Source organism: Dendrobates tinctorius, unplaced genomic scaffold (genome assembly GCF_039654945.1).
Source record: "Dendrobates tinctorius isolate UK_male_01 unplaced genomic scaffold, ASM3965494v1 ptg000136l, whole genome shotgun sequence".
Classification (NCBI taxonomy): Eukaryota; Metazoa; Chordata; class Amphibia; order Anura; family Dendrobatidae; genus Dendrobates; species Dendrobates tinctorius.
In genome coordinates, this window is record NW_027361804.1 from 5,486,707 (window position 1) to 5,504,819 (window position 18,113).

At 40.0% G+C, this 18,113-nt stretch overlaps 1 protein-coding gene across 1 annotated transcript in view; it reads right to left on the reverse strand.

The window, feature by feature from the left end:
- Window positions 1-18,113, reverse strand: part of B4GALNT3 (beta-1,4-N-acetyl-galactosaminyltransferase 3) — a 62,902-nt gene that overhangs the window by 9,198 nt on the left and 35,591 nt on the right. Inside the window, exons 4-10 of the mRNA XM_073544178.1 lie at window positions 17,730-17,825; window positions 11,446-11,536; window positions 11,174-11,274; window positions 10,890-10,957; window positions 10,511-10,589; window positions 2,326-2,392; window positions 1,417-1,545 (exon numbers count right to left, since the gene is read on the reverse strand). Of these exons, the coding sequence (XP_073400279.1) occupies window positions 1,417-1,545; window positions 2,326-2,392; window positions 10,511-10,589; window positions 10,890-10,957; window positions 11,174-11,274; window positions 11,446-11,536; window positions 17,730-17,825 (631 nt within the window). The remainder of the gene's footprint in view (window positions 1-1,416; window positions 1,546-2,325; window positions 2,393-10,510; window positions 10,590-10,889; window positions 10,958-11,173; window positions 11,275-11,445; window positions 11,537-17,729; window positions 17,826-18,113) is intronic.

Consider the following 18,113-nt stretch of genomic DNA (forward strand, 5'->3'; position numbering starts at 1 on the left):
ATACAGTTTTCATAAACGAGGGCCTTCAATAACAAAGCTTTATTGACTGTAAGGCCGGGGTCACCCTGGTGAGGAATACGGCCGAGTGAGAGGCGCTAAAAGCACGCATTACACACGGACCAATGATTCTCTATGGGGTCCCTCGCACCAGCCGTATATTTCTCATCCGTATTCTACGCTCCGTGCCAATCGCAGCATGCTGGGACTGTCAGCGTACTACACCCGTAATACGCCAATGCAAGTCTATGGGTGCGCAAAAAAAAAGGATTACACACGGAACACACATGTGACTTGTGAGAAATACGCACCCGGTGTCTTTTAGCAAAGCCGGCAATTCAGTGCGCGATACAGTAAACTCACACTGACAGGTTCAATAAACGAAATAAAGGATATAGACACATAGAATACACATATATATATATACATACATACAAGTCATTGAGACAAACATATATATATATATTTATATTTCACAGAGTTCTTCATAGCAGAATAGCCGCTAATTAAATTGCCGGCTTCTATCAAATCCTTCCCCAACCCGACATGAAATGACACATGGTTTACATTCAGTAAAGCATTTCATTTCATGTTTTTTAATATGTCCCTGACTAATAATTAGATGAGCGTTTGTGTGCAAAATTTGTGAGTTGTAGTTGTTATTTTAAGGGGTTAAATTGTTGTTAAAAAATGCGTGGGCTTCCCATTGCCCTATAGTGGTGGCGAGTGGGTTAATCTAACAAAGGGTTAATGTCACCATTCGATTGTAAGGTGACATCAACCCTTTGTTAAATTAACCCATTCGCCACCGCTACAGGGCAATGGGAAGCCCACGCATTTTTTAACAACAATTTAACCCCTTAAAATAACAACTACAACTCACAAATTTTGCACACAAACGCTCATCTAATTATTAGTCAGGGACATATTAAAAAACATGAAATGAAATGCTTTACTGAATGTAAACCATGTGTCATTTCATGTCGGGTTGGGGAAGGATTTGATAGAAGCCGGCAATTTAATTAGCGGCTATTCTGCTATGAAGAACTCTGTGAAATATAAATATATATATATATGTTTGTCTCAATGACTCGTGTGTATATATATATATATATATACATGCATTCTATGTGTCTATATCTATTTGGTTTCTGTTATAAAACCTGTCATAGGGCTCCATTATATGTCCATTTTGCAAGCCTGCGAGAAAATCTTGCCATACGGATTACATATGGATACAGACTTGTGCAAAATACGCGACCACACCTTGCTTACGGATGACATACGGAGCACTATATAGGGGTCATTCATCCGTATTACGCCTGTAAACTACGGACCGTATTTTGCGTCGGTTAGTGTGACCCCGGCCTAAGACGTCTTTAATGTGCTATGAGCCGGTACCGGACACAGCGGTGTCACCTTTATAGACGTTGTCTCTGGGATCTTCTTTGAGCATGTCCGCCGGGTGTTGCTCCAGCTGCTCCTTGTAATGACTTGCTTTACTAACTGGAATTAGTGACGTGTTTCCCAGCGGCAGGTTTATGTCATCTATAGTTAGCAAGAAAAAACAATGAGGTCGGAGCCGCCATCACAGTGCGGCATAATGATCAATGGGAGGAGCATTTATAAAACGTGTGGTCTAAGGCTGAAGTCACACAGAGCGACTCACCAGCGATCCAGACAACGATATCAATGTGTCAGGATCGCTGGTAAGTCGCTATGTGATCGCTGGTGAGCTGTCACACAGACAGCTTCACCAGCAATCAGCACAGCGACGCCGAGCGCCCGCCATCGCTGTGCACGTTAGTAACCAGCGCGCTGATGCAGGGAGCTGGTAACTAACGTACACATCGGGTATCCAAGGGACGCACGTCCCTTGGATACCCAATGTGTACATTAGTTACCAGCAGATCGCTGGTCTCCCGCCTGTCACACGCAGCGATGCGTGCTGGCCAGCGGGAGACCAGCGACCAAAAAAAAGTCCTGGCCTTTCCTGCAGCGATACCGGCAGGGGGGCTGATCGCTGTCACACACAGCGATCTCGCTGGTGAGATCGCTATGTGTGACGGGGCCTTAAGACAAAGGAGGCCAATGTGGGTGTGGTCTAAGACAAAGGCTAAAGTGGATGTGGTCTAAGACAATGGAGGCTAAAGAGGGTGTGGTCTAAGACAATAGGGGCCAAAGTGGGTCTGGTTTAAGAGAATAGAGGCTAAAGTGCATGTGGTCTAAGAATTGATGCTAAAGTGGGTGTGGTCTAAGACGATAGACAATCCTGAAGATATTTTGCACATCGTCACTAATATCTGGTATATGCTAGAAGGAACTTACCAGAGAAAAGAGACAGGAACTGCGAGTCTATGAGCAAGAACTGAGAGCCGACTGAAGATGGCCGCCACTGCGGAGGAAGACGAGAAATGTGAAAAAAGGATATTGACTGCAACTATTTGGTACGTGCACACGGTGCAGATTCTGTGCAGTTCTGCAGTAGATTTGGCCCTGCAGAACTGCAAGTGGTGTACAGTACCATTTAAGGCTATGTAAAACAAAAAACGCTGTGCACATGCTGCAGGTTTTTCCGTGCACATTTGGTGCAGATTTAAAACTGCAGCATGTCACTTCTTTTGTGCAGTTCTGCAGCAGTTTTTCATTTGCTCCATTATAGAAGTCTGCAGGTGGAAACTGCAGGGGAAATCAGCACAAAAACTGCACTAAATTTGCACTAAAACTGCAGGTAAAACGCAGGTCATTTTACCTGCAGATTTAGGCTATGGGCACACGTAGTTTTCTTGGTGTGCGGATTTTGGAGAGAAAACCGCAGGTAAATCCGCAGGACAAAAGTCCTGCGGTTTATCTGCGGTTTTACACCTCATAATGGATGAGGTGTAAAACTGCAGCGTTTCTGCACCAAACAATTGACATGCTGCGGATTGTAAACCGCAGCAAAACCGCACGGAAAAAAACGCAGCATGTGCACAGCGGTTTTTTTTTTCCATTGAAAATAAAGGTACTGTACAACGCAGCAGATTTCACTATGTGTGCACATAGCCTTTGCAAAATCTGCGCGGAAAATTCCACAGCAGAATCCGCACCGTGGGTATGTGCACACGTTGCAGATTGCTGTGTGGATTTTTCCAAGCAGAATCTGCAGAACCCACAGGTAAAATGACCTGCGTTTTACCTGCAGATTTATTGTGGATTTTGTGCGGATTTCGCCTGCGGTTTTACACCTGCGGATTCCTATAATGGAATGGGTGTAAAAACGCTGCGGAATCCGCACCAAGAATTGACATGCTGCAGAAAATAAACTTCTGTGTTTCCAAGCGGAATTTTCTGCAGCATGTGCACAGCGGTTTTTGTTTTCCATAGGATAACATGGTACTGTACACCGCATGGAAAACTGCTGCGGATACCCTTACTACACACATAAGTACACAGAGTTATACCATATGTATTGTATGTATATAGTTATATACAGGATATGCCCTGGTTATACCGGCTGTACATATATAATATTATACAGAAGATGCTCAGCTTATACCAGCTGTGCATATATAATTATATACAGGAGATGCCCAGGTTATACCGGCTGTACATATATAATATTATACAGGAGATGCCCAGGTTATACCAGCTGTACATATATAATTATATACAGGAGATGTCCAGGTTATACCAGCAGTACATATATAATTATATACAGGAGATGCCCAGGTTATACCGGCTGTACATATATAATTATATACAGGAGATGCCCAGGTTATACCAGCTGTACATATATAATTATACACAGGAGATGCCCAGGTTATACCGGCTGTAGATATATCATTATATACAGGAGATGGCCATGTCATACCAGCTGTACATATATAATTATATACAGGAGATGCCCAGGTTATACCAGCAGTACATATATAATTATATACAGGCAATGCCCAGGTTATACCAGCTGTACATATATAATTATATACAGGAGATGGCCATGTCATACCAGCTGTACATATATAATTATATACAGGAGATGCCCAGGTTATACCAGCTGTACATATAGAATTATATATAGGAGATGGCCATGTCATACCAGCTGTACATATATAGTTATATACTGGAGATACCCAGGTTATACCGGCTGTACATATATAATTATATTCAGGAGATGCCCAGGTTATACCAGCTGTACATATCTAATTATATATAGGAGATGCCCAGGTCATACTGGCTGTACATGTATCATTATATACAGGAGATGTCCAGGTTATACCAGCTGTACATGTATAATTATATACAGGAGATGCCTATGTTATACCAGCTGTACATATATAATTATATACAGGAGATGGCCATGTCATACTAGCTGTACATATATAATTATATACAGGAGATACCAAGGTTATACCGGCTGTACATATATAATTATATACAGGAGATGCCCAGGTTATACCAGCTGTACATATATAATTATATACAGGAGATGCTCAGGTTATACCAGCTGTACATATATAATTATATACAGGAGATGGCCATGTCATACTAGCTGTACATATATAATTATATACAGGAGATGCCCAGGTTATACCGGCTGTACATATATAATTATATACAGGAGATGCCCAGGTTATACCAGCTGTACATATATAATTATATACAGGAGATGCTCAGGTTATACCAGCTGTACATATATAATTATATACAGGAGATGCCCAGGTTATACCGGCTGTACATTTATAATTATATACAGGAGATGCCCATGTTTTACCAGCTGTACATTTATAATTATATACAGGAGATGCCCATGTTTTACCAGCTGTACAAATATAGTTATATACTGGAGATACCCAGGTTATACCAGCTGTACATGTATAATTATATACAGGAGATGCCCAGGTTATACCAGCTGTACATATATAATTATATTCAGTAGATGCCCAGGTTATACCAGCAGTACATATATAATTATATACAGGTGATGCCCAGGTTATACCAGCTGTACATATGTAATTATATACAGGAGATGCCCAGGTTATACCAGCTGTACATATGTAATTATATACAGGAGATGCCCAGGTTATACCGGCTGTACATATATAATTATATACAGGAGATGCCCAGGTTATACCAGCAGTACATATATAATTATATACAGGATATGCCCTGGTTATACCGGCTGTACATATATAATTATATACAGGAGATGCCCAGGTTATACCAGCTGTACATGTATAATTATATACAGGAGATACCCAGGTTATACCAGCTGTACATATATCATTATATACAGGAGATGCCCAGGTTATACCAGCAGTACATTTATAATTATATACAGGAGATGCCCATGTTTTACCAGCTGTACAAATATAGTTATATACTGGAGATACCCAGGTTATACCAGCTGTACATGTATAATTATATACAGGAGATGCCCAGGTTATACCAGCAGTACATATATAATTATATACAGGATATGCCCTGGTTATACCGGCTGTACATATATAATTATATACAGGAGATGCCCAGGTTATACCAGCTGTACATGTATAATTATATACAGGAGATACCCAGGTTATACCAGCTGTACATATATCATTATATACAGGAGATGCCCAGGTTATACCAGCTGTACATATATAATTATATACAGGAGATGCCCAGGTTATACCAGCTGTACATATATAATTATATTTAGTAGATGCCCAGGTTATACCAGCAGTACATATATAATTATATACAGGTGATGCCCAGGTTATACCAGCTGTACATATGTAATTATATACAGGATATGCCCTGGTTATACGGCTGTACATACAGTGGGGCAAAAAAGTATTTAGTCAGTCAGCAATAGTGCAAGTTCCACCACTTAAAAAGATGAGAGGCGTCTGTAATTTACATCATAGGTAGACCTCAACTATGGGAGACAAACTGAGAAAAAAAAATCCAGAAAATCACATTGTCTGTTTTTTTTTCATTTTATTTGCATATTATGGTGGAAAATAAGTATTTGGTCAGAAACAAAATTTCATCTCAATACTTTGTGATATATCCTTTGTTGGCAATGACAGAGGTCAAACGTTTTCTGTAAGTCTTCACAAGGTTGCCACACACTGTTGTTGGTATGTTGGCCCATTCCTCCATGCAGATCTCCTCTAGAGCAGTGATGTTTTTGGCTTTTCGCTTGGCAACACGGACTTTCATTTTCTATAGGGTTGAGATCTGGAGACTGGCTAGGCCACTCCAGGACCTTGAAATGCTTCTTACGAAGCCACTCCTTCGTTGCCCTGGCGGTGTGCTTTGGATCATTGTCATGTTGAAAGACCCAGCCACGTTTCATCTTCAATGCCCTTGCTGATGGAAGGAGGTTTGCACTCAAAATCTCACGATACATGGCCCCATTCATTCTTTCCTGTACCCGGATCAGTCGTCCTGGCCCCTTTGCAGAGAAACAGCCCCAAAGCATGATGTTTCCACCACCATGCTTTACAGTAGGTATGGTGTTTGATGGATGCAACTCAGTATTCTTTTTCCTCCAAACACGACAAGTTGTGTTTCTACCAAACAGTTCCAGTTTGGTTTTATCAGACCATAGGACATTCTCCCAAAACTCCTCTGGATCATCCAAATGCTCTCTAGCAAACTTCAGACGGGCCCGGACATGTACAGGCTTAAGCAGTGGGACACGTCTGGCACTGCAGGATCTGAGTCCATGGTGGCGTAGTGTGTTACTTATGGTAGGCCTTGTTACATTGGTCCCAGCTCTCTGCAGTTCATTCACTAGGTCCCACCGCGTGGTTCTGAGATTTTTGCTCACCGTTCTTGTGATCATTCTGACCCCACCGGGTGGGATTTTGCGTGGAGCACCAGATCGAGGGAGATTATCAGTGGTCTTGTATGTCTTCCATTTTCTAATTATTGCTCCCACAGTTGATTTCTTCACTCCAAGCTGGTTGGCTATTGCAGATTCAGTCTTCCCAGCCTGGTGCAGGGCTACAATTTTGTTTCTGGTGTCCTTTGACAGCTCTTTGGTCTTCACCATAGTGGAGTTTGGAGTCAGACTGTTTGAGGGTGTGCACAGGTGTCTTTTTATACTGATAACAAGTTTAAACAGGTGCCATTACTACAGGTAATGAGTGGAGGAAAGAGGAGACTCTTAAAGAAGAAGTTACAGGTCTGTGAGAGCCAGAAATCTTGATTGCTTGTTTCTGACCAAATACTTATTTTCCACCATAATATGCAAATAAAATGAAAAAAAAAAACAGACAATGTGATTTTCTGGATTTTTTTTTCTCAGTTTGTCTCCCATAGTTGAGGTCTACCTATGATGTAAATTACAGACGCCTCTCATCTTTTTAAGTGGTGGAACTTGCACTATTGCTGACTGACTAAATACTTTTTTGCCCCACTGTATATAATATTATACAGAAGATGCCCAGGTTATGCCAGCTGTACATATATAATTATATACAGGAGATGCCCAGGTTATACCGGCTGTACATATATAATTATACACAGGTTATACCAGCTGTACATATCTAATTATATATAGGAGATGCCCACGTTATACTGGCTGTACATGTATCATTATATACAGGAGATGCCCAGGTTATACCAGCTGTACATGTATAATTATATATAGGAGATGCCCATGTTATACCAGCTGTACATATATAATTATATACAGGAGATGCCCAGGTTATACCGGCTGTACATATATAATTATACACAGGTGATACCAGCTGTACATATCTAATTATATATAGGAGATGCCCACGTTATACTGGCTGTACATGTATCATTATATACAGGAGATGCCCAGGTTATACCAGCTGTACATGTATAATTATATATAGGAGATGCCCATGTTATACCAGCTGTACATATATAATTATATACAGGAGATGCCCAGGTTATACCGGCTGTACATATATAATTATACACAGGTTATACCAGCTGTACATATCTAATTATATATAGGAGATGCCCACGTTATACTGGCTGTACATGTATCATTATATACAGGAGATGCCCAGGTTATACCAGCTGTACATGTATAATTATATATAGGAGATGCCCATGTTATACCAGCTGTACATATATAATTATATACAGGAGATGCCCAGGTTATACCGGCTGTACATGTATCATTATATACAGGAGATGCCCAGGTTATACCAGCTGTACATGTATAATTATATATAGGAGATGCCCATGTTATACCAGCTGTACATATATAATTATATACAGGAGATGCCCAGGTTATACCGGCTGTACATGTATCATTATATACAGGAGATGCCCAGGTTATACCAGCTGTACATGTGTAATTATATATAGGAGATGCCCATGTTATACCAGCTGTACATATATAATTATATACAGGAGATGCCCAGGTTATACCAGCTGTACATATATAATTATATATAGGAGATGCCCAGGTTATACTGGCTGTACATGTATCATTATATACAGGAGATGTCCAGGTTATACCAGCTGTACATGTATAATTATATATAGGAGATGCCCATGTTATACCAGCTGTACATATATAATTATATACAGGAGATGCCCAGGTTATACCGGCTGTACATGTATCATTATATACAGGAGATGCCCAGGTTATACCAGCTGTACATGTGTAATTATATATAGGAGATGCCCATGTTATACCAGCTGTACATATATAATTATATACAGGAGATGCCCATGTTATACCAGCTGTACATATATAATTATATACAGGAGATGCCCAGGTTATACCAGCTGTACATATATAATTATATACTGGGTATATATACTGTAGATACCCAGGTTATACCAGCTGTACATATATAATTATATACAGGAGATGCCCAGGTTATACCGGCTGTACATTTATAATTATATACAGGAGATGCCCATGTTTTACCAGCTGTACAAATATAGTTATATACTGGAGATACCCAGGTTATACCAGCTGTACATGTATAATTATATACAGGAGATGCCCAGGTTATACCAGCTGTACATATATAATTATATACAGTAGATGCCCAGGTTATACCAGCAGTACATATATAATTATATACAGGTGATGCCCAGGTTATACCAGCTGTACATATGTAATTATATACAGGAGATGCCCAGGTTATACCAGCAGTACATATATAACTATATACAGGAGATGCCCTGGTTATACCGGCTGTACATATATAATATTATACAGGAGATGCCTAGGTTATACCAGCTGTACATATATAATTATATACAGGAGATGCCCAGGTTATACCGGCTGTACATATATAATTATATACAGGAGATGCCCAGGTTATACCAGCTGTACATATATAATTATATACAGGAGATGCTCAGGTTATACCGGCTGTACATATATAATTATATACAGGAGATACCCAGGTTATACCAGCTGTACACATATAATTATATACAGGAGATGCCCAGGTTATACCAGCTGTACATATATAATTATATACAGGAGATGCCCAGGTTATACCAGCTGTACATATATAATTATATACAGGAGATGCCCAGGTTATACCAGCAGTACATATATAATTATATACAGGATATGCCCTGGTTATACCGGCTGTACATATATAATATTATACAGACGATGCCCAGGTTATACCAGCTGTACATATATTATTATATACAGGAGATGGCCAGGTTATACCAGCTGTACATATATAATTTCATATAGGAGATGCCCAGGTTATACCAGCTGTACATATATAGCTATATACTGGAGATACCAAGGTTATACCAGCTGTACATATCTAATTATATAAAGGAGATGCCCAGGTTATACTGGCTGTACATGTATCATTATATACAGGAGATGCCCAGGTTATACCAGCTGTACATGTATTATATATAGGAGATGCCCATGTTATACCAGCTGTACATATATAATTATATACAGGAGATGCCCAGGTTATACCAGCTGTACATATATAATTATATATAGGAGATGCCCAGGTGATACTGGCTGTACATGTATCATTATATACAGGAGATGTCCAGGTTATACCAGCTGTACATATATAATTATATACAGGAGATGGCCATGTCATACCAGCTGTACATATATAATTATATACTGGGTATATATACTGGAGATACCCAGGTTATACCAGCTGTACATATATAATTATATACAGGAGATGCCCAGGTTATACCAGTTGTACATATATAATTATATACAGGAGATGCTCAGGTTATACCAGCTGTACATATATAATTATATACAGGAGATGCCCAGGTTATACCGGCTGTACATTTATAATTATATACAGGAGATGCCCATGTTTTACCAGCTGTACAAATATAGTTATATACTGGAGATACCCAGGTTATACCAGCTGTACATATATAATTATATACAGGAGATGCCCAGGTTATACCGGCTGTACATTTATAATTATATACAGGAGATGCCCATGTTTTACCAGCTGTACAAATATAGTTATATACTGGAGATACCCAGGTTATACCAGCTGTACATATATAGTTATATACTGCCACTCACCGCCAGCTCCACATGATCTGTTCCTTTGTCATCCTGTTTGTGTAGCAGCTCAAAGTAATATCGCTTGAATGCCAACAACCTGCAATATGTAGAGACACATGTATGTGAAGACGGGCACGGTGTATGTCAGTATTGACACTTGGGTGAGGGGCGCTCGGTCTCCCCTCCTATCTGTTGTAGTACTCTGTCACGGCTGAGGCTCTTGGGCGGGGGCGGGGTTTGTTTACTCCCCACCCACGCAGAGCCCCAGGAATAGCTGAATGGGAAAAAAAAGATTCAGATAATCAATATGAAGGGTTGGATTCTCGTTCTGTTATCGGGGTGCTACCTCCACAGCATAAGCCTCTTTGGGGTACAGACATTTATCCTTGTATCTTACCTGACTGATGCCGAAATTTGACCATGAAATTTCCCATACTCCCCAGGGGCAGTCCAATGCTTTTCTGCCTGCAATACAGAAATAGAAAAATCGTTAAGATGCTTTTTGGATGAGGAGAGATAGTAATGTGCAGACCTCTCACAGCTGAGGGTTTGTTACAATGTATCAGTGCAGAACTGTAAGCGTAGTCAGAAGATTCGGGGTCCCCCTTTATTCTCTATATCTATGTCCTGCCTGGCGCAGTGATGGTTATGTACTGATGCAGAGGGCTCGCCTATCCTTACCGGTCCTACTCGGCACAGGAGCCGCAGCTTTGCCACCGACTCATCGTCGCTGAGCCAGAACTCGGAGTTGTCATCGGAAGAAACTGCGAACTGGAAATCATCTGCCGGAAAGAACAGCAGAAATATCGGCACGTTACATTATAACCCACTGTCGTAGCACAAGCTATGGAGGCCAAGAAGATTGGCTGTGCCCCTAAGATAACACTTCCTGTCCTGCAGGAAGACATGACTTAAGATGAGACAGACATAGAGACCCTCAGTAAAGAACTTACCATCCGAAGCCGGGTGGAGGAACCCAAACATGCGGACCCCGTAGTTGGTCCACTGTGGAGTTATTGCCAGTTTACTGACCGTTGTGCGAATCTGGGGAAACAGAAAAATCGGAAATATCCAAGGAGTCTCAAACAAAACCCTTCAACCTGGCTGACACGTTTCACGCCAAAGATTTGTGCTCACTGTATTGTGGATGAATCTTTAAAAGCACAAACATGGCTGATGTGTCTCAAAGCGAGACTCGTAATGTCACGTCATACCTAAGGAAAAGGACTCATACATGTACGCTGACGCGTTTCATGTAACAAATTCTTCCTGGCAGCTTATACTTCTTTAAACATATTCATTAGTGTACAAAAATTGTTGACACTTTTCACATTAAAAGATTCTTACTCATAAATCAAAGTGAAAAAGATCTCGAAAAGTGCAAGCATGGCTGACGCGTTTCGAATCAAGATTCTTACCACCATGATACTTCTTGAGCTTAACACGCACATTTCAGGTAAAAACTTATAACATAACGCACTTAAAAAAAAATTCCCTACCAGCACAACAAGCATGGCTGATGCGTTTCATGTCAAGAATTCTTACCCATAAGTATTGAAAAAGATCCCTTACACTGTAAGGCTTACAGCACCAATGAGGCTGATACTTTCTGATATCAAACATTCTTACTCGTAATGATTAGACACTAAAAAAGATCTGCAGAAACTGAAATGTGGCCGATGCGTTTCACATCACAGACTTTTACTCACAGCTCATTGTATTGCAATTTATCTTTAAAAAGCACAAACTTGGTTAATGTGTTTCAAATCAAGGTTTCTATTAACAAAGTCATGCATATCATAGAAAAACCCATAAATGTAACTGACGCGTTTCACATAATAAAGTCTTCTTTCTTCTATCCTATACTTCCTGAAACACATCTAAAAACTGACAATCATTCATGACTAACCATAAATTGTACACGGTGAAAAAGTCCTATAAAAGTACAAACAGGTGTCATGATGATCCATGCAGGATCAGGACAAATAAAAGCACAGGTAACCTTTTTTTTTTTCCTTAAGCTGTGCTTAAGTGTGGTTTTTGCCCCCGGTGGCCATTTGGATTATTGCACTGTGGTGTCGTTTGTTATAAGTTTGCCCCCGGTGGTAGTGAGCGTCATTGCACTCTTTCTTTAGTTAAGTGCACGTTTATAATGCAGGTGTGATTGCTGGCTCTGCTATAAAAGAGTCACAGGTGTTGCAATCAGCGTTGGTGATAGTATTCATTTCAACCATCCTTGGTGGAGGAAGGAGCTGGAGAATGTTCCTTGCAGCACTGTCTTAGCCCTGGTGTGGAAGGAGTCATAGGGGATTTCCTTGTAGCTCTGACAGAGCTTGGTGGCAGCGTTTCAGGAGGAGAGCTGCATTCTGGTGGTGGACTCTATTGCCAGGAGCAAGTGGTGTTTCCCTGTTTGTGTTTTTCCTTCGTGTGTATTAGTACAGCGGTGGGGCCAGTGCCTGCGCCACCCAGCTCCCTAGCAAGGGATAGGTGTAGGGTGTGCTACGGCGACAGGTATCCTGAGCGGCGCCCGGTGCGGAACCGGCATAGGGAACGTTAGGAGCGTTAGGGACACTGACTCAGGGGAGTGCAGGAGGTCTCCACTTCCCCTTTCCCTATCGCAGGGCCCACCGTTGTAACTGCTTTCCCTTCCTCTTGTCTTGTTGTTTTAGTTACCGGCCTGCGGGCCGTGTCACACAGGACGGGTCCACGTGACAGCAAGGCTGATTCAGGTCAAAGGTTCTTACCAGCATTCTACTTCTGAAAGTCAAATCCTAAAAGCACCACTGGCGCCTAACTCTTTATATGCCAGCCACTGGGGCTATGCTACACTCACACTATCGATTGTTTGACAGAATTCACATGTACATTAGCAGCAACAGACTGACTATGGAAGCAGCTAATGAGCGTCTGTAAAAGTTACAGTGAAGGAAGTAGGAGGAGGTGAGCTGTGACATCACCTACTGTGCATGCTGGCTCCTGTGTTATCTACTGTTATCTACTGTATATAGAGGTGTTATTAGTGATTGTACAGGATGATGAGGAGGTGAGCTGGGACATCACCTATTGTGAATGGTGGATCCTGGGTTATCTACTGAACATAGAGGTGTTATCAGTCATTGTACAGGAGGAGGAGGTGAGCTGTGACATCATGGTTGGTAGTTGAGTCATCGACGCGGGTAGAAGACATAGATCACAATGGCTGCACAAGTTGGGAAAACAGTAGAAAATAGGTCCTAAATAATTTTGGCAAAACTTAAAGAAGTTCACCCACCAAGGATAAATATATTGCAGTTACCATATTATATGGCACTGTGTACTTACATTTTCTCTTCTACCCAGATAATTCTTCTCTTTTCCAATAGGTCTATGACATCACTGTCATTATTAACTGAAGAGCTGAATCCTTCTAAGCTCTATGTAGAAACAGGAGGTCAATTTTCCCCTGCTCAAGACATGAGCCACTGCAAAAGTCCGGGAGCAGCTGGGTCAGGAGTTTAAGAGGGAAATGATAAATGCAGTGACAAGAGACTTCCTGTTTCTACATAGAAAGAGATGAATTAGCTGGGTAGAAAGGCAAAATGAGCAATTGTAAATACACAGTGCTTGTACACTCACTGGCCACTTTATTAGGTACACCATGCTAGTAAGGGGTTGGACCCCCTTTTGCCTTCAGAACTGCCTCAATTCTTCGTGGCAGAGATTCAACAAGGTGCTGGAAGCATTCCTCAGAGATTTTGGACCATATTGACATGATGGCATCACACAGTTGGCGCAGATTTGTCGGCTGCACATCCCTGATGCGAATCTCCCGTTTCACCACATCCCAAAGATGCTCTATTGGATTGAGATCTGGTGACTGAGGAGGCCATTTGAGTACAGTAAACTCATTGTCATGTTCAAGAAACCAATCTGAGATGATTCGAGCTTTATGACATGGCGCATTATCCTGCTGAAAGTAGCCATCAGATGTTGGGTACATTGTGGTCATAAAGGGATGGACATGGTCAGCAACAATACTCAGGTAGGCTGTGGCGTTGCAACGATGCTCAATTGGTACCAAGGGGCCCAAAGAGTGCCCAGAAAAAATTCCCCACACCATGACACCACCACCACCAGCCTGAACCGTTGATACAAGGCAGGATGGATCCATGCTTTCATGTTGTTTACGCCAAATTCTGACCCTACCATCCGAATGTCGCAGCAGAAATCGAGACTCATCAGACCAGGCAACGTTTTTCCAATCTTCTACTGTCCAATTTCGATGAGCTTGTGCAAATTGTAGCCTCAGTTTCCTGTTCTTAGCTGAGAGGAGTGGTACCCAGTGTGGTCTTCTGCTGCTGTAGCCCATCTGCCTCAAAGTTCGACGCACTGTGCGTTCAGAGATGCTCTTCTGCCTACCTTGGTTGTAACGGGTGGCAATTTGAGTCACTGTTGCCTTTCTATCAGCTCGAACCAGTCTGCCCATTCTCCTCTGACCTCTGGCATCAACAAGGCATTTCCGGCCACAGAACTGCCGCTCACTGGATTTTTTTTCTTTTTCGGACCATTCTCTGTAAACCCTAGAGATGGTTGTGCGTGAAAATCCCAGTAGATCAGCAGTTTCTGAAATTCTCAGACCAGCCCTTCTGGCACCAACAATCATGCCACGTTCAAAGGCACTCAAATCACCTTTCTTCCCCATACTGATGCTCGGTTTGAACTGCAGGAGATTGTCTTGACCATGTCTACATGCCTAAATGCACTGAGTTGCCGCCATGTGATTGGCTGATTAGAAATTAAGTCTTAACACACAGTTGGACAGGTGTACCTAATAAAGTGGCCAGTGAGTGTATAACATGGTGACGGCGATATATTTTGAGGATAAAAACTTTGATGGAAAGGCGGCTTATTTAACTACATAAGGAGCAGTATTATAGTAGTTATATTCTTGTACATAGGGGCAGTATTATAGTAGTTATATTCTTGTACATAGGGGCAGTATTATAGTAGTTATAGTCTTGTACATAGGAGCAGTATTATAGTAGTTATATTCTTGTACATAGGGGCAGTATTATAGTAGTTATATTCTTGTACATAGGGGCAGTATTATAGTAGTTATATTCTTGTACATAGGGGCAGTATTATAGTAGTTATATTCTTGTACATAGGAGCAGTATTATAGTAGTTATATTCTTGTACACAGGAGCAGTATTATAGTAGTTATATTCTTGTACATAGGAGCAGTATTATAGTAGTTATAGTCTTGTACATAGGGGCAGTATTATAGTAGTTATAGTCTTGTACATAGGGGCAGTATTATAGTAGTTATAGTCTTGTACATAGGGGCAGTATTATAGTAGTTATATTATTGTACATAGGAGCAGTATTATAGTAGTTATATTATTGTACATAGCGGCAGTATTATAGTAGTTATATTCTTGTACATAGGGGGCAGTATTATAGTAGATATATTCTTGTACATAGGAGAAGTATTATAGTAGTTATATTCTTGTACATAGGGGGCAGTATTATAGTAGATATATTCTTGTACATAGGAGCAGTATTATAGTAGTTATATTCTTGTACATAGGGGGCAGTATTATAGTTGAAATATATTCTTGTACATAGGAGCAGTATTATAGTAGTTATATTCTTGTACATAGGAGCAGTATTATAGAAGTTATATTCTTGTACATAGGGGGCAATATTATAGTAGCTATGTTCTTGTACATAGGGGCAGTATTATAGTAGTTATATTCTTGTACATAGGGAGCAGTATTATAGTAGTTATATTCTTGTACATAGGGGGCAGTATTATAGTAGTTATATTCTTGTATATAGGGGCAGTATTATAGTAGTTATATTCTTGAACATAGGGGCAGTATTATAGTAGTTATATTCTTGTAAATAGGGGGCAGTATTATAGTAGTTATATTCTTGTACATAGGGAGCAGTATTATAGTAGTTATATTCTTGTATATAGGAGCAGTATTATAGTAGTTATAGTCTTGTACATAGGGGCAGTATGATAGTAGTTATATTCTTGTACATAGGGGGCAGTATTATAGTAGTTATATTCTTGTACATAGGGGGCAGTATTATAGTAGTTATATTCTTGTATATAGGGGCAGTATTATAGTAGTTATATTCTTGAACATAGGGGCAGTATTATAGTAGTTATATTCTTGTATATAGGGGCAGTATTATAGTAGTTATAGTCTTGTACATAGGGGCAGTATTATAGTAGTTATAGTCTTGTACATAGGGGCAGTATTATAGTAGTTATATTCTTGTAAATAGGGGGCAGTATTATAGTAGTTATATTCTTGTACATAGGGAGCAGTATTGCAGTATTATAGTAGTTATATTCTTGTACATAGGAGGCAGTATTATAGTAGTTATATTCTTGTACATAGGGAGCAGTATTATAGTAGTTATATTCTTGTACATAGGGAGCAGTATTATAGTAGTTATATTCTTGTATATAGGAGCAGTATTATAGTAGTTATAGTCTTGTACATAGGGGCAGTATGATAGTAGTTATAATCTTGTACATAGGGGGCAGTATTATAGTAGTTATATTCTTGTACATAGGGGGCAGTATTATAGTAGTTATATTCTTGTACATAGGGGGCAGTATTATAGTAGTTATATTCTTGTACATAGGGGGCAGTATTATAGTAGTTATATTCTTGTATATAGGAGCAGTATTATAGTAGTTATAGTCTTGTACATAGGGGCAGTATGATAGTAGTTATAATCTTGTACATAGGGGGCAGTATTATAGTAGTTATATTCTTGTACATAGGGGGCAGTATTATAGTAGTTATATTCTTGTGCATAGGGGGCAGTATTATAGTAGTTATATTCTTGTACATAGGGGGCAGTATTATAGTAGTTATATTCTTGTATATAGGGGCAGTATTATAGTAGTTATATTCTTGAACATAGGGGCAGTATTATAGTAGTTATATTCTTGTACATAGGAGCAGTATTATAGTAGTTATATTCTTGTACATAGGAGCAGTATTATAGTAGTTATATTCTTGTAAATAGGGAGCAGTATTATAGTGGTTATATTCTTGTACATAGGGGCAGTATTATAGTAGTTATATTCTTGTACATAGGGGCAGTATTATAGTAGTTATATTCTTGTACATAGGAGCAGTATTATAGTAGTTATATTCTTGCACATACAAGTATTGGTGACTACAGCAATAATTTTACAGTAGGTAAAACATAAGTGAAATTTACTTACATGAGGGAAAAGTGGAAAGTGAAGGTTTCGTCTGAGTTGCTGGATGCTGCTTCCACACCAATCTTCAAATATGTGGAGATTGACCCTACCGGCAAACTGAAAGAGACAGAGAAAAATAAAGGCAGATTGGCATCTACTATCTATCTATTTATCTACAGTGGCATGTAAAAGTTTGGGCACCCCTTGTCAAAATTACTGTTGCTGTGAACAGTTGAGCAAGTTGAAGATTAAATAATCTCTAAAAGGCCTAAAGTTACAGATGACACCTTCCTGTTTTTATTTTAGGCAAAGAATTTTTTTTTTTATTTTTTACATTTAAAAAATTAAACAAAGGAAAATGGACCGATGCAAAAGTTTGTGCACCCTGCATGGTTAGTACCTAGT